Source organism: Musca autumnalis, unplaced genomic scaffold (assembly GCF_047663935.1).
Source record: "Musca autumnalis isolate F117 unplaced genomic scaffold, ASM4766393v1 scaffold_5, whole genome shotgun sequence".
In the NCBI taxonomy this organism is placed as follows: domain Eukaryota; kingdom Metazoa; phylum Arthropoda; class Insecta; order Diptera; family Muscidae; genus Musca; species Musca autumnalis.
The window spans coordinates 111,741,982-111,761,023 of record NW_027412088.1 but is presented as its reverse complement, the minus strand read 5'-3'; the positions used below and the strand labels follow the sequence as shown (position 1 = coordinate 111,761,023).

Here is a 19,042-nt window from a genome sequence, read left to right as displayed (position 1 = left end):
TTATTTGACATTAAAGGCTCCCATCAAAAACTGTCAACATAGGTCCATGTTTTATTATAACCCCTATATAACGGTACCTTCCAATTTCTCGCCCACCAAAAATTTTCAACATACATAGTTAGATATAGGCACCATAAAAAAGGCCTCCCGAATGAAGCATTTTATGTACATTATCTGACATTTTAAGGTACCCACTTAAAGTTGGGGACAGGACAAAAACTAATTATTCCATTTTAGTTAAGAATATTTTATGGTGGAGGGTATGAAAAGTTCGGCCCGGCCGAACTTAACACTTTTTTACTTGTTTTATATTAAAATATACGAAATATGATAAACCGAGCGGTATCGTTATACGATAGAGATATCAGGAGGGTTGGTGTTTTTTGATGATGGCGACTTCTATTTTGTTTTTCAAAATAGTCAGGCTTAATCCCATAGTCGTTGTTTTAAAGTTGTTTTAATATAATATTAAAACAACGACTATGGGATTTAGCCTGACTATTTTGAAAAACACGATAGAGATATCTTGCTGAAATTGTACACAAAATCTGTAATAGTGAGTCGGCCGTAGCCCACATATAACGGTTTTTTTAATTTATTAACGTTTCGGTGTGATAATGAAGCTAAAACCTTCAAAATACCAAAAATCGGAATTTACCGTTCTATGGGAGCTATATGATATATTATACCCTAAATAAAGACTTAATACAAAATTTCAGCCATTGCGGTGGAATATTGAGGCCACAATTTTCAAAATATTGGACATCGGGAAGTAGCGTTCTATGGGGGCTCTATGAAGGCGTGGACCTATACCGACAAAATTCTGGGGAAAAGTTTTATACCCCCAACGAAGACTAAGTACAAAATTTTAGCTATTTCGGTGTCATAATGAAGCTAAAACCTTCAAAATACCGAAAATCGGGTGGTACCGTTTTTTGGGCCGATATAGTCCATTTTCAATACCAAATATCCTAGGAGCAATAGAAACTTCTATAACAAATTTCAAAGGTCTATCTTAAAAATATCGACTTAGAATTTTACCCTGATCAAGAATATATATATATGCTTTATATAAATGACAAATTTAATTATACCCTCAATATTATGGTGGAGGGTATAAAAATTTTCACAAGATTTTCGTTCGTTCATTTTTCACAACTTTCGACGTTTGTATATCCTATAGCACTATGAAATGCTGAATTAATGAATTTAAACGTTGCCGACCCACGCTAAAAAACGAACGTAGTGACGGTCGTCCAAAAACGGCCGTTGTGCCAGAAAACAATTAAGCCGTGCGTGAACGGATAATGCAAGACCGCCATGTTATATACCGTGAGAGGCATCTTTTGGCATTTTTTTCCACCAATAACATTTGATATTGCATGAACATCTGACCCCAAAAATGGGCTTTTCTTGTATCCTATGTCGATGGGTGAAAAAATGTCCAAAAAAATACGATGGCGGTGCTTCAAAAAACGCTTATAAGATTGTCACAGACGTCGAATTTTGGATCTAAGCATATGAGCCCGAAACAAAATTGCAATCCACCGTGAGGGCTTTCAGGGATGAGCCAACTCCAACGAAAGTTGTCGGCTAAACTGACCATGTGACTGCTATACGGCTTGAGGAACGTAGTTAATTCTGAGTGTTACACTTCAATTTGTTTGCCTGAAGTCTCCTGAGAAATTCGAAAAAAAGAACAGGAGAAGACGAATCATTCTGCATAATGATAGTGCGAGTTCTCACACATCGTTTTAAATGATCGCCTTTTTAAAACGGACACAAAGTGGAATTGTTGGGTCATCCGCAGTACAGCCCTGACTTGGCACCCAATGACTTCATTTGATACCCGCACATCAAAAAGCAAAGGCGTGGTCAACGACTTTCATCGGCAGAAGATACTGCTGAAGCGTTCAAAAGCCATGTTTTGGAGGTGTCTCAATCGGAGTGGAAAAAGTGCTGTGCAGCAATTGGTTTGAGCGTATGAAAAGTATGTATATAAATCATGCTAGAGACTAAGTAAAAATAAAACTATTTTTGATGGTAAATATTCGCGTTTTCATTGTTTGGCCAGAAAGTTGTCGTGCAAATGAAACTCCATTGAACATATTGGTCGCAGTTGCTCGCTTTCTAACACTTACTACTCCAAGTTTTTAGTTGTGTTCCGGAACCTGCGAAATAGTATTATCTAGTACTATTTTTCCAACTTAGTGCTAGAAAATCGTTCCCGTACTAATAGCTAAACTTGCACATCTCTTTAAAAAAAACGCGTTCTTCTACTATTTTCTACTACTTCTACTTCTATTTTTCTGAGTAGAAACTAGAAGCATGTTTGCTGGCATCGGATTGGCTGACGCATTGATATCGACATTTCAGCTTCAGTTTTTTCAATTTTTGTAATTATTTCGTTCACGTACTTTTTGAACAATTTTGCATGGGAAATCAACCTTTAGATAGTTTACCCTTTTGCTAGCTTTACCATTAAATAAAGTAGTTGAACGTAATGATAGGGTTACTCCCAACTTATTTTAGTCTTCGCGCAAGCCGCTGCTATGTGCGAAAAGTTCAACGTTAAAAATACCAAATATTACAAAAAAAGTTCAAAGAAAACAATTACATACAATTACATACATTACACATCAATTTTTAGCCGATTTTATTATTTTTATTTTCGAAAGCTCCCTCCTTTTTTGCAGTAGTAAGTGTCTACATTGTGTGGTATCTTCTAAGCAGCTTTAAGCCCGAGGAAAAAACATTTTTTCCAGTTGGGCCGTTTTTATGCCTTTTTTTCAAATTTTAACTACTATAACATAGCCATTTGTTAACTGATTTAAAAATGTGGCTTATTATTTGTCCAGTTTAAAGAAAAAGAAAATAGAAATCCGCTGTTAAAATGTAATTACTAAATCAATAATTGAAGTGACCCAAAGAAACCAAAGGTATTTGCGTCTTCTATGGGCTGCAACAAAACCGATTTAATACATCAGAACCCCTCTATATTTTTAGTGTAGCACATTGTATTTCTTACTGTTTAGCACATGTTCTCCTACTTAGTACGGATCTCAAATCCTTTTTTCCAAATCTCTTTTAATATTTTTTTTATTAATTTTCTCGCTCAGAGTTAAGTTTGATGATCGAGTTTTTTTTGCAAGTGAAAAAGGAAAGCCAAGTACTCGAACCCACACAGCCACCAAATTATCTGACTAGTTTCACTGTAAGTTGGGTAGCTCTTCAGACATATCGACTGTGGAATGGCTTTTGTCCTCGAACTTTTGGTTTTTCAAATGCAAATGTGTTTTTATACAATAACGGATATTTGGCCGCTGAAATGTATTTTCTTCACGACAAACGCTTTTTTGAGCTGCCTTTGAAGTTATGAGTTTTGGCTTTGAACGCTAACACGCCGTGACAAAATTTATTCATATGTTTTCAAGGACGTGGGTTCAAATCCCAGCCGGGCTCAGCCTGTTGTTTTTTTTTTTGGAAATTTTGCCTGTTAGGGCGAAGATCATTTTTAATGATTTTTTTATTAATTTTCTCGTTTAGAGTTAAGCTTGATCATGGTGCAAGAAAGAAGGTGATACAATAATACCAACTGATGTCTTCATTTGCTGTCAGAACAAAATTTTAATTAAAAATAAATAACAAATATTTCGCTTACATAAAGAATATCTATATAATATATCAACATATTTATTTAAGCTTCGCGAAGAATATTTTATCGTTTTCTTTTATTTTTTGTGCATATTTCGCGCAAAAAATTTGACAGCAAATGAAGACTACGCACAGTGGATCCACCCATTGGCCAAAAATAACAAAATAAGTGTCAAAATATTGGTACAACATCTGGCAATACTGATAGCTAGACATGGACACTTTTAAAAATATATTAGTATTTGTTTCATTTGAACGCGATCTTCTTAAGAATAGCTTCAAAAGTCGGAACTTTTGACTACTATTTTTTGTTATGAGTACAACCTATATTTTAAGTGCAAGTAAATATATTCACAATAACGCGAAACTAATACGTATAGCAAAATATTATAGTGGATTTTAAAGGTGGAGGTAGTAGCATAATTTTTATTAAAAAATAGTGTTTTAGCGTGTTGTGGAATTATAATTAGCTGCATATTTTCTTAGTGTATTTTGTAATGCCAATTCGATCATATACTTAAATTTGACCTAAGGTTTTAGTCATGATGCCCACCAGTGCCCACCTCGGGAATAATTTTCCAAAGTAGGTCATGGTTTTAAGATTATTCATTATTAAAATCAGCTGCCATCTAGTGCCAGACTATAAATGGTGGGTCGCTGACTAAAGCTGCCCTAGAATAGGCTTTCTATGGATATATTAGCGTATAACTCTGTTATCTGACCACGTACATTAACATAATTGGTATCAGTGGTAAGATGAAGAAATCTTCTTCCAAATTTGTCTTACGTTGGCGGTACGTGCCTTCCAGGAAGAACGCTATAAGATCTTTATTAAAAATTGTACCAATTTTCAGACAACAATTTTGATTTTTTAATCCGCTAAATTGGTTGGATTTTATGTTGTTTTGGAGATTGTTTTGTTTCCCTAAGCCTATTTTTGCAGAGGGGAAAGGGGGGAAATGTTACGCTCATGTTTTCTTAAAACACTCTTCGCAGCAGCACAAATCTGTAACCGGCGCATTGGCTTGATTTTTACACTTTCTCCATACAAGTGGATCCACTGTGCTACGGTCTGAATTCGCCTTTTGGATCACCTTGTTAAATTCGCCTTGAGCTTGATGATCGAATTTTTTTGCAAGTGAAAAAGGAAAGCCAAGGACTCGAACCCACACAGCCACCAAATTATGTGACTAGTTTCGCTGTTAGTTGGGCAGCTCTTCAGACATATCGACGGCGGAATGGCTTCTCTGTCCCCGAAATTTTGGTTTTTTCATTTTAGCGCTGCCTTTGAAGTTGAGTTTGGCTTTGAACGCTAACACGCCGCGACAACATTTTTTCATATGTTTTCTTTTAATATTATTCGTACCGTTTTAAGTTCTTAAAAATATGTGCTTTCTGTGCACCTGCATTTCAAATTTGCTGGGCTCGGCTATAAAAATGCTATTTCCTTCTCGATCTTGGTAGAATTCGTGCTAAATGCTGGATTTCTAGCTCCATCCACTTAAAATTGAATACTATTGTAAAAATGTTTAGCATCACAAAAAAAAGTATAGAATTTATAGAATTTCAGTTAGTAACCCTTTGGTTGCTGGTGTTGCAGCCGCTTTTCATCTCATAAATATAGTCCAATGGGCACGGAATTTTGTAAAGGGTAGAGTAAAGGACATTTTCGGATGAAGATATTATAATATATAGCAAGGAAATGGACCAAAAACCAGCTTACATTTTTGATTTATTCCTAATTTATATATCAATTAAAAACTGTTAGTACTCCTATAGTATTCTAAATTAGTCAAGTAAATTCGTTTACAACGACCAATGCGTTTTATAGTAAAACTCCAAAAAATTTTGAGTCAACAAAAAGATGATTTGTTATCAAAATTTTTCTGGTAAGATATATGGTAACATGGGGCGCCTTCGCCACGTTTTTGTTCAAACTGTTCTCATATCGACACCGTTAAAGTTTTTTCAAATATTATTTTTGGTAAAAATATAAGCATATCTTGACTATAAGTTTTGATATGTAAATGGTTACAATTTTGTTTTTCAAATATTATTTTTGAGAATTTACAAAATGTCTAAAAAGTGGCGAAGCCTCCCCACCCATGGGGCAGCTTCGCCATCGATATTCTCCAACGGACTCTAAAACTGTAATTTACGATACTTCTCGCTTTAATATCAACATTATGCGAAAAAGGAACATGTTTTCTATTGAATTATTAAGAAAATCTAAAATTCACAAAAACAACCAGATTCTAGTACTAAATTGAAATAGGTACCTTGAATTTAGGTACAAAAATCATAATATTACTAAAACAAGATACGTTTAGGATAATATTTGATTTCAACTTCACATTATATTGTGCTATATTTATGGCATAAATAATTTAAGTTATACATGTCAAATTTCTAACATTAACCCACCACACCCCTATCATGGCGTAGGCGCCCCACCCCTTACATATTTCATAATATTAACATATTGACATTTGTAATTTGCCTTTTCCATGCGAATTTTTGGGATTTATATTCCTCAGTAGTTGTCTTCTAACGGTACAAAATATGTTTTTGATTTCACAAAAGGTAAAGAAGATATCGCAAAACATACCTACCATAATTAATTTTTCCAATACCCTGAAAACACAAAACATCGTGCGTCCTCTATCATACTTATGACTCAACTGCCAACTTTTGGGAGATGATAGATCTTCATTAAACTCACAATTTTGCCTTTAACGGATTTTTTCTAGCACTTGTAGTTTGCGAGAAAATCGGCACTGGCGTAGCCGCCCCAGTGGCGAAGGCGCCCCATGTTACCATACTTTATTTCATCACAAGTTGAAATGTGAATAAAAGATGTCATTTCACCTTGTTTTATGAAAGTGCATTTCAAATGATTCACAATAACATTAACCTGTCAAATGTTATGAATTCAAATAAAGTTTATGGCCACATGTCCCCAAAAAGTATACGCCTACAATTTATTGTTGAATCATTTTAGCCACACTTATCGTTTCACCCCCGTAAAAATCAAACAAATTCATCTTGTTTTAATTTGTTAATTTTGATTTTGTGATGAATTTTTCTTTGAAAAAATTTTATTTTATTTGTTAAAATATAAATATGTATCTAAAAATAACAAACACATTTTTTATTTGTGTCGAATATTTTATACCCTCCACCACATGACGAAAACTTGAAATCTTAAATCATATAAAAATATGACATTTTGAAATCATGCTAAGTCCTATGACAATAGAATTATAATTGCACCATGAGCGCGCCCAGCAAAAAAAACCTCCCAAAAGAATGGGTTTTGTAAGGGATTTTTGGCAGCCGTAACTACTTACAAATCCCCCTACTAACCCATTATTTTAACAAGGGCATGTCGCACTGATTTACTAGTTATTCTGTGACCACCAGAATAACTAGTTATTCTACGGCCACTGGAAGTTGAAAAATAAGCTATATGATAAAAAAATATTTTTTATTTTTAGAATAGTTTAGGTGGAATTTGTTTTCAATTTCAACACACTTCATATTTTTATTTTATTTCGCCCCTTACTGGATTTGAACACACGAACTTCTGCTTTGTAGCCGAACACACTACATACTAGGCCACGTACACGAACATTAAGGGTTTCTTCAATGTTTACATGTGCACCACCAAGTGTTCATTGGTTTTTTTTAACAAAAAGTACCCAGCCGGCGGTAAGCGTTGAACACACAACACTCTGATTTGTAGTCGGACACACTAGCTCTGTGCCACCGTACTCATAACATAATAATGAGTAATTTAAGTAGTTATTTTTGTTTACATTACTTTGTACTCGGTTACATAATGCATAGACTGCGGAATCATATGCAAATGCATATATGGTTAGGATGGTCGTAGAGAAAATCTGATTAAGCAGAAACTAGTTTTATTACAAAAAAAACAAATTAGGCCCAGAAATTTTTTAATATTTTGCATATCGTTCATATTTTGACATATTTTTACATATCTGTAAAACCATATGCAAAACCATATGCAAAAATATATTCAAGGATTTGTGGTCTAAATATCCCACCGAAATGGTTGAAATTTGGTATTAAGTCTTCGTTGGGGGTATGCAACTTTACAACTGAAATCTGTCCGCATAGGTCCACGTCTTCATTTAGCCCCCATAAAACGGTACCTACAGATATTCGGTGTTTTGAAAGTTGTAGCCTCAATATCCCACCGAAATAACTGAAAATTGGTATTTATTCTTCGTTGGGGGTATAAAACATTCCACCTGAAATTTGTCGGCATAGTTCCATGTCTTCATATAGCCCCCATAGTATGGTACCTCCCGATTTTCGGTATTTTGAAGGTTGTGCCCCCAATATCCCTCCGAAATGGCTTAAATTTGGTATTAAGTCTTCGTTGGGGGTATGAAACTTTCCATCTGAAATTTGTCAGTATAGGTCCACGTCTTCATGTAGCCCCCATAGAACGGTACCTCCGCATTTCTGGTATTTTGAAGGTTGTGCCTCCGAAATGGCTGAAATTTGGTATTAAGTCTTCGTTGGGGGTATACAACTTTCCACCTCAAATTTGTCGGTATAGGCCCACGTCTTCATATAGCCCCCATAGAACGGTATCTCCGGATTTCTGGTATTTTGAAGGTTGTGCCCTCAATATCCCTCCGAAATGGTATTAAGTCTTCCTTGGGGGTAAAAAACTTTCCACCTAAAATTTGTCGGTTTAGGTTCAGGCTTTCATAAAGCCCCCATGGAACGATACCTCCCGATTTTCGGTGTTTTGAAGCTTGTGGCTATTTTATTGACTTGCCTGAAGAGAATTTTAAACAGAAAAATTGTACACACAAACATTTTTGTACCTATTACACTGTGACACAAATGGAACTCAAAGTCTGGGGGGTGGAAAATTTCTTTTGGAGATGAAAGCCGTTGATGAGTATACTAAGAACCCAAAAGGAAATTTTCGCCGTAGGTCAAGTTTTTGAGATATCGCGCGATGAAGTTTTTGATTTTTTCCCTTTAATACTTGGGAAAATTGCTCCATATCTCTGTTTGGCGTTGTTGTAGCTTCATTTTGAGGTGACATGTCTTCAGTCAAATAGATTGGCGAATCTTTTTGTAGAACATGTCATTCTTCTAACTCAATGCTTTTCATGTCCTTTTCGTCCTTTATTTCTTGAACCGTAGTGAAAGTACCACAAGATGAGATTTTTCAGCATCCAAATATGGTACAAAAATGTTGCTCAGAAGATTTTAGGTACGGTTCTCTTTGACAACTAATCGATTTTTTCGCGTTTTCATTGTCATTTTTGACATTTCCCTTGTTTCTTGTTTGTGGATATTCTCCACCGAAGTTATTTTTCAATAACTTCTTCAATAAGAAACTTTTTATACCCAAACATCAATCGTCAGCTCGAAGTATAAAGGTGAACGAAGAAAAAACTTCAATGAGAAGTTTTTCTTTGGCAACCTAACACAACTCCGACGGTGCCAGTGTTTCTCAAATCGAACATTGGTGGCGTCGTTTTTGTTGGGATAGCTAATAATACAAAATTGAAAATAGTCTGGCTTAATCCCATTGTTGTTGCATTATTATTTTAAAACAACTAATTTATTAGTGGAAAAAGTTTGGCATTGTTCGCCAAGGGGTAAGGCAGGGAAGGCTAGTTTCGATTCACGCCACTGGATCTCATCAGTTCCCTTGTTTCTTGTTTGTGGATATTCTCCACCGAAGTTATTTTTCAGTAACTTCTTCAACAAGAAACTTTTTATACCCAAACATCATCGTCAGCTCGAAGTATAAAGGTGAACAAAGAAAAAACTTCAATGAGAAGTTTGTCTTTGGCAACTTAACACAACTCCGACGGTGCCAGTGTTTCTCAAATCGAACATTGGTGGCGCCGTTTTTTGTTGGGATAGCTAATACAATTTTGTTTTTTTCAAAATAGTCTGACTTAATCCCATTGTTGTTGTATTATTATTTTAAAACAAATATTTTATTAGTGGAAAAAGTTTGGCGTTGTTCGCCAAGGGGTAAGGCAGGGAAGACTAGTTTCGATCCACTCCACTGGATCTCTTCAGTTCCCTTGTTTCTTGTTTGTGGATATTCTCCACCGAAGTTATTTTTCAATAACTTCTTCAACAAGAAACTTTTTATACCCACATACATTCTTCTATTACATACATATATGCCCCACCCGACTTTGGTCAATATATCTACACCACACTGTGGTAAGGGGTATTATGTCTTTCTGTATTTGTATGTAACATACAAAAGGAAACGAAATAGACCCATTGTTCCTTTTGGGGATATACATATAATCACTTTCTGAGTCGATTTATGTATGTTCTTCCGTCCGTCCGTCCGTCCATGTATTTTTGTTCGCAACGTACAAGTCGCATTTGTTGTCCGATTCAGCTGAAAATTGGGAAATATAATTTTTTTAGCCATAGGAAGGACCCTATTGCTTTTGAAAATCATTTCAGATTTGGATATAGCTCCCATATATATTTTCGGCCGATTTGACGTATTTGCTGCACCAAACACGCTACATACGTCCGATTTTGATGAAATTTGGAATGTGTGTCTGAATTCAGTCTAGAAATAAGTGTGCCAAATTATATCCAAATCGCTTCAGATTTGGATATAGCTCCTATATATATTTTCGCCCGATCTGTCCAATTTTGATGAAATTTGGAATGTGTGACGGAATTTTGTATAGTAATAATTGTACCATATTATATACAAATCAGTTCAAATTGATATACATATATCTCCTATATTTTTCATATTCACAGTGGTGTAGGGTATCATATAGTCGGCCCCGCCCGACTATGATCCTTTCCTTACTGGTTTCTTTACTGTGTTAACCTCATTTGAACATTAAATATGGACTGATGTTCTACGATGCGTGGCATATTCGGTACATTATTTTGTCATTTGTGGTTTTGATTCTCCTTTCTTGTTTATTTTATTTTTGTTTGACTGTCTGTTTGCTCGCACAAACCATGTTCTATGTAATGGGACTTTTAGCTATTTAGTCTGGCGCTTTTCAATTCGCTTTTAGTCGAATGCGTGACGTCATTGTTTTGCTCATCAATTCGACTTGTGCTCTGTCTGTATCAGGTTTATTCGCCGTCACAACACAGACAAACAGACTAGACCATTTTCATTGCCGCCGTTGTCATAGCCAGCCATAGTCGTCGATGCCAGTGACGTTGTCGTTAACGTCTCGGTTGCGTTGTATATTCACGGTACATACCTATTTCGTTTTGTGATAATTCTGAGCTCATTGTAGCAGTGACAAGGAACTGAGGCAGAGCAGAACATACGAAGTCTAGCAAACTGTTGGTTGACTGCCGCCACACTCACTTTAGTTTGTAGATGAACAGCAAACGTGAAAGATTAATATAAAGTCTTTGAAGCGGCTGTCGGGCGATTAACCGGTTTTTCTTTCATCTCGTTCAAACGAAGTTACGAATATTTTTGCCATATAAATAATTACAAAATAAACGAAAACATATATTACAAAAAAAAATAAATAAATAAAAAAATAAATTAATAAATAAATAAAATAATAATCAAATAACTGACGAATCTCCTATATTTAAATATTCCGAAAGAAAGTCAATAAAAAAGCAATAAAATGGGTTGTGCTACAACGACAGTAAAAATTTCATCGATCGCCTTCAATATAATTCTGGCGGTAAGTTCTCAGCATCTGGCGAAACGGAAGAAATACAAACGGACAAACACAAATCAACATTTTTAGTGAAAAAATTCAAGAACATCCGCATTTCTCATAGAATTGTCACACGGCAAAACTACACCATTTCATGTGAAAATTGTATTTATAAACAAATAAAACTAAATATTGCAGTGTTTGATCCTCTAAAAATGTTATTTAAAAATGTGTTGTTTAGCAGGCGAAGACAGAATTGAAAATAAAGTAGTCGTTATTTATAGATTAGTGTTAAAATCGAGCAATGTATAATTAATTGTATGATATCAGAATTTGGAAATATCCTTTGGCAAAACTAAAAAAAATTTACGCAAATTGTAAGTAGCTAGCATGTGCTGAATAACTCATTGCAAATAAATAATGCAAAATGGAAATGGAGTTCTCCTCGACAGTTCCAGAAAAAAACTATGTTTATTTGCAACTTATTTGTCGACTTTTAGCGTGGTTTTACTATTCCATCCTTCACACCTATGGGTTTTCGCCATAAACATCTTTTAAGGATCTTAAACCACAGTGGATGTTAACCAAGCTATATAGTAAGGTTACACAAGAGTTTTTGCCGGGTTAACCCAGTTCGGGAGGATTTATTTGACGTTTGCGCTATGGAATTTACATTTGAAAACCAAACCCACTGGGTTAATCCGGTTAAGTGTAACCGGGGTAATAAAGTCACTAAGAGCGTAACGAGCTGTTTATGTACTTTATAAAGCGAAGTGGCTCCAAATTTTGATAAAGCATACAAATATGTCCTTTGGTAAAAATAAGAATGTAACACGTTAATAAAGTAATGTTCATTTAAAAGAAATATATTAAATCTGAGATCTCTATTAGCACCCAACTCTGGTTCTTATAAGGACATGGAGCAATTAAATCAAATACCTGCTGGTTGAAAAAATGAAAAGTTGGTTAGTAGAAGAAAAACACTAAGCGACAAAATATAGACATTATTTTCCACATTTAATAACAATAAAAATTAAATACGCCTCAGCGTAATGTTGAGCCATGTTGAACTGCTCTACATGTGCTGTGTTAGAAACGCCGTTCGAAGATGGCGATAAAAAGGCGATCCCATATCCCTTTGTCATTTACGTTCGTAGGAAGTAGTTGCTGTGAAAAATTTTAGAAAAATTTCTCTGGTGCTGTTCTGATTTCCTTTACAATAAATCCCAAACCCAAGCTGGGCCACATAATTTGCAATAAAATGTGTTGAGTAGGGGTTATTTTTAAACATCCAAAACTGTTATTTACTTGTCTCCAATTAACACCAAGCCAGCTCAGAGAAATGAACCGCATTGCCATCGGACAGACTCACAGAATTCAGAAGCTTAATCACTTTAAATCTAATAATATGTATATTTCAACATTTTATTGTCCAGTTCAAAATTGAAAGTCGAAGTTGACATTTGATTACACACTACCCAATAATATGGAGGGTATAATTTACTTTGTCACTACGTTGGTAATATATTGAAATATTCTTCGGGGACCCTATCTATATATTCATGATGAGCATAAAGTTCTAAGTCGATATCACCATGTCCGTCTTTTCGTCCATCTGTAGAAATCATATTATTATATATTTACGATAGAGCTTTATAATGTTTGGTATATAAAACGGTCCACGTTTTGATATAGTTCGTATAGAACGGCGCCGATCGATTTTCGGTGTTTTCAAGGTTTTTGAAACTAATGAATGACTGAATTTTTTTCGGGGCTACAAAAATTTTTCCCTGATATTTGCCAGTACAGGTCCACGTTTTGACGAAGTCCCCAAAAAAACGGCACCTCCTGATTTTCGGTATTTTGAAGGTTTAGCCTCATTATCTCTGCGAAATGTCTGAAATATTATTTAGCTTTTTTGCCGTACAGGTCCACGTTTCTATATAGTACTTATAGAACGGTTCCTCTCGATTTTCGATATTTTAAAGATTTTAGCTCCATTATTACACCGAAATGACACCGCGATTTTCGGGCGGTTTTAGCCTCATTTTCACACGGAAATGTTTGGAATTTAGTATTAAGACTTTTTCTGGGTTACAAAACCTTTTCCAAGAAACTTGTCAGTACATGGCCCGTTTTAATATATAACGCTTACTCCCGATTTTCGATATTTTCAAGGGCTTAGCCCTATTATGACACCGAAATAGTTTATTTGGGGCCACAAAACTTTTTCCCGGGAATTTGTCTGTAAAGGTCTGAGTTTTGAACGGTACCGTCCACTATTCAGCATTTGCTGGGTTTTAGCCGAATTATGGTACAGAAATATCTGCAATTTAGTATTTAGTTTTCTTTATTTTCTGTTTTCTGTATTTTACAACTTTTAGCCTCATTATTTCACCGTAATGAATACATAATTAGTTAGTCTTCATTGGTGGTATTATTTTATATTAACTTGCAGAGAATTGTCGTTACAGATCTACGTATTAATATAGCCCCCAAAGAGCAGCACCGCCCTATATTCAGTATTTTTAAGGCCACATTACCGTAACGATGTAGCTGAAATTTAGTAGGTTTATAAAGCATGTCTTTAGAGAATAGTCGGACATTTCTTTGTTTTGATTTTTGGTATTTTGAAGGATTTTCTACGTTATGGAAGCAATTTGGTATTTAGTCCTCGTTATGGGCGTACAACATTTTGTTCAAGTTTTAATATAGTCCCCCATATAAGAGGTACATCCGATTTTCTTCTCTTTTTGCAGGATTTATGCTATTTATGCCATAAAAAATAGCAGTAATTCCACATTTAAGTTTCCAAGAGGTCAGATAAGTTCTCTATGAAAAATGGGCGTCATATGTCCACTTTTTGGTATTACCCCCATATCACGGTACCGCACGATTTTAGCTACTTTGAGGACTTAGCTACATTTTACGACAAAATAACTCTAATTTTAATTTAAAGTTTCTAGCGGTTGGAAAGCTTATCTGCAAAACTTGTAGACATGCAAAAGTCCACATTTTGGTATACTCCCCATATAACGGTTCCTTCCGACCGAAGTTACGAAGATGCCGCACTAGTTTTTTCATTGCAGTAGAAACGACCCACAGAAAACTCGATAAAATACCCGATATTTTCAAAAACAAATTTAGGTGATTTTCCGACTTTGTATTTTCTCATAATTTGTATTTTTGTAGATGGATTTTCACGAGTAACTAATTATTAAATCCAAGTTCGAGGAAATCGTCTGACAATTGTAAAAATTAGCTCCAAAATTATGATTTTTAGAAAAACGTTCGCACAAAAATTTCGTATTTGGATACAGATTTTTGTGAAGCTGTGTAGACTAGGGTTATGATTTTTTACAACCTCATATCCCTGTATCATAGCGTGATGAGTTTTGCCATAAGATTACATAAAATCTTAATTATAAGGTGATTTGGTGAAAAAACCTCACGCACAAAATGATTTTAAAATTTGAATTTATCAAAATTATGGACAATTTTTTGAAGTCACTGAAAACAGATATATAATTGAAAATAAACTTTAATTAAAATTACATAAAATTTATTTCTCACTATTTTTCTTCAATTCTGAGAATCGTAAAAATGTCGTAAACGCTATTATTCAAAAATATAATTTTTTAACAAAAAACAAAAAATTTAAAATTTTTTCAAAGTGACTTTTTTCGCGACTTTTTTAATATTTGAATGAAATAAACGTTATTATAGTTATTAGTAGGCTTATATTTGTTCATTCGCGCAACAAAAAATAATTTTTTGAAAAAAATTTTTTTTTCATTTCATATATTTTTTCAAAAAATTATTTTTATAAAATCGATTTGTGCGTGAACTTTTTTTATATTTCAATGGAATAAACGATAGCATAGTGATTAATAGGCAAAAGTTCATGCATCCCTGCTACAGGAAATCATTTTTGAGGAAAAATGTCAACAAGTCATAACCCTAGTGTAGACTACATTCACGACACATATATCAAATAGCTCAGAAACGCGAGTTCTACAATCCTATGTATGATTTTTTTTAAAGCCTGTTTGCGGAATGAAGTTAGAAGAAAATTTCAAAAAAAAACTCTTAAAATCTGTCTTCAAAACGTCAGCATCATTTAATGGCACATGCAGATCAAATATTGAAAAGTTATACATTGGTGAGATGATCCCTATTTTGTTGGCTTCCACTTTTACTTTGACAGGAAAATCGGGAAAAGTGTGGTTTAATCACAAATCGAGAGAAAACAAAAAAGACACGTTGGCTCCAATCCATTTTTACCCATTTTTTAGCATTAATACATCCTTGTATAATATACAACCACAATTCGCAATTTATAAAATAGGTAAACCTTGTCATGACATGGTATTTATGATGCTGAATTGATGATTCATTTGTATTTAACCTTGTTTAAAATAAAGCGATATTCTTCAGTTAGCATATTCCACTTCTCCTAGGCGTGGCGGAATATCTTCATAAACTAAAGGATACTAATTGTTCCATTTCCATCAATGGCGGAGGGAATAAAAAGTTTGGTCCGATGGAAATTAACGTTGTTCTTATTCTAAAAAAAATCATTAACATGTTCGATACCAATGCAAGTGACGGTATGACATTTTTTTATTGTAAATCAATCACGTATAAGTTTAAAAAAAGTGTGACCCCAAAAAGGTGAAATTCATGTTTAGATCCTAAGCAAGTAATTTTTGAATATTCTTAAATGGATAAACTACATAATTGGAACAAAACTTTAAATTATCGTTATTATAATTATAATACCTATATCAGCAAAAATGTCTAAAATCGTCTTTTCCATTTCAAAAAAATCAAAAAAAAATTTGATACTACATCTATGATTTTTGGTACATAGATTAAGAAAAAAATCGTCATTCCAAATCTGTTTTCGTTATCAACTTTGATTGTTGCGCGCAAAAGATATGACCGTTTTAATTATGCTAATTAGAAAAAATTCTAAAAAAATCGCGGCTTAATATAGTAAGCTGTTATATCCAATTATCGTTAACTGAATTCGCACCCTTTGAGAATATGCAAAAAAAAATTCAAAAAGTTTCAATGGATTCGCGATAAATTAAATTTGTTAAATAATTTCACGTATTTACAAACATATTTTTGAAACAATAGCGCTTATACTTACAAAAAAATATATAAAAAAATTATAGCAGCATCCAGACATTGTGAGGAATAAAATGAAACCTAAGTCGTGAAGTTTGGAGCTATAGTATTCGTGTTATTTGCAAAAATACAATGAAAATGTGACGAAAAAAATAAAAATTATGTTATTCTAATTTTATTATACCCTATACCACAATGTGGAAAAGGGTATAATAAGTTTGTTTTCCCAAAAATTCATGTAACGCCGCGAAATATTCGTCGTAGACCCCTCATGTGGTATACCAAACTTCATATCTCGACGAGATAAAGCGATTTAGCGATGTGTGTCCGTCCGTCCGTCCGTCCGTCTGTCCGTCCATTAAAAATTGTAATCAAGCTAGAGGCCGCAATTATGGACCGATTGTCACGAAATTTAGTATGGAGGTCGGGTTTGGACCAGAATAGAACTGATTAGTTTTTGGCGATGATCGTGAAATGTTAAAGGGATGAAATGGACCAAAAACAAAATTTTTGCTCGATTTTGTAGCCGCTCTGTAGGTCGCAATAATAGTCCGATCGGCGCGAAATTTTAAACGTAGTTTTGGTTTGAGATGAAGAAGTAGCGTGCAAGTCAACGGTATGATCGGATAATATTTAGCGGGTTAAATTGATCAAAACTTTTGTGTGAAAATTGGTAAAATTTCTAATGCACATCTTATAACTTTATCCCAAGAAGACGCGTTTAGTGGTATAGGGTATCACATGGTCGGCCCCGTCCGACTATAGTCTGTTCTTACTTGTTTTTTTATGGTTTTATAGGAAATGTTGAAGAAAAAATGATTGAGTTCTTCGTCATTTTCGTCCAAATTTCACGCAATAATGAAGATATTCCGTTGCAACAACTTTTTCACTTATAGTTTTCCTATTGGCGAATATTTTTAGAACATTATATTAAATCACAAGGAATTCCAATTGTGGCATAACATTAAAATAATGTTATATTGAATATTACAACATTTGAAACGCATAGAAACCGCTTAATAGTGGAAATCAGAAGATGAGCATCCGATTTTCCAAAACAGCGAATCAATCTCTCTTATTTGATATACACTTTGTGAAATTCCATTTGACGACCACGATGTAGCATCAGTTGCATGTTAGGGTGCAAAAAACAGTAAAATGCCCATAATTTCCACGAAGTACATTTGCATTTTATGCGCATCCGATTTCAATGATCACCATTAAACAATACATCATCCTATGTCATTTCAATGCGATCCATCAAGAACCGTGGATGTAGCATCGCACTCAGTTTTTAGAAAAAATCTATTATATCTCCGGATTCGCGAACGTTTTTCAATATCTGTTTTCGCACATTTTAAATATGCGTTTCGCTCTATTCATCTAAGTAGGAATAACACATCTAAAACGCGTCTAAATACGCGATATTTTCAAAAATATTTTTTGCATATTTTCGAAATTTGAGGGGTATCATATCCGCCGATCTAGTGGATGGATTTAGACGCGCAAAGGCTTGTTAGATTCAGAACGTAAAAAAACTAAATTCACGCGGGTTTCCACTGAAATCGAAAGGCATTTGAAAGTTTTGAATCCAAAAAACTGGTTTTTTAAAAAAAATTACGCACAAAAATTTCGACTTTAAGCTGAGATTGTTGTGAACCTTTGAAGGCTACACGCCCGAGTTATACATCAAAAAATGCGTAATCGCGAGTACTACAATCTCATAATCAGTTTTTAAACGAGTACAGTTGCGCGTTCCGATTAGAGCAAAAATTTAAAAAACCCAATTTTTCAGTCTTCAAAATGTCAGCATCCGTTTGAGATTGATGCAGTGGTTATATTAAAAAATCATACATTAGAAACTTCATCTCTGAAGTGTATTCTTTAACTTCTTCTTTGAACATTATACTCTACATTGTATTGTAAAGCCACTAATTGAAAATTGACTTAAAAAAGCTCGTTTCCTTCAACGATTTTTTTTCTATTTTTTTACATTAATATGACCACAGCTTCCGCTCAAATTATAATTTTAAGAAATCCATCGGTGAATCGTGCTAAAACAGTTTATTTTACCTAAATGCGTTCAAAAGTTATGGTATATTACAACAATTCGCGAGATATAATACCCCATACCTCAGTTTCAACAGAAGTAAATTTTCTACAAAAAGGCCGATATATGTCCTATGACTATGACAAATACTTTTATTGTAAGGACAATATTACATACCGAATCTGACAATATCTTTATAATCATATTTATTCCCTACCTCTACAACTGCAATTAAAATCATTCCTTCTAATTTCCCTCCATTTTCCCAATTAACATCAAATTAAATCTCTTTTGGTTCATTCATAATTTTGGAAATGGTGTTTAGTCATAATAAAATATATTTGTCATTTTTGAATGGAACATAATTTGGATTTAGATGACTTTGGGAGTGATGTCATATTTAAACAAAGCACCGCAACAATAACAAACGTTTAAAACTTAATTGACAAAAAATGCGTATTTGAGAAAAACAAGTCACTCAGAAAAGTGTCGCTCGCTACCAACTGGAACTGAC

General features: G+C 34.1%; 1 protein-coding gene across 1 annotated transcript in view; it reads left to right on the top strand.

Annotated features, from left to right (window-relative positions):
- Nucleotides 1–10,797: 10,797 nt before the first annotated feature.
- lbm (late bloomer) overlaps nt 10,798–19,042 on the top strand; it is a 48,547-nt gene continuing 40,302 nt past the window's right edge. The window contains exon 1 of the mRNA XM_073988169.1: nt 10,798–11,366. Within this exon, the coding sequence (XP_073844270.1) occupies nt 11,307–11,366 (60 nt within the window). The 5' untranslated portion in view covers nt 10,798–11,306. The remainder of the gene's footprint in view (nt 11,367–19,042) is intronic.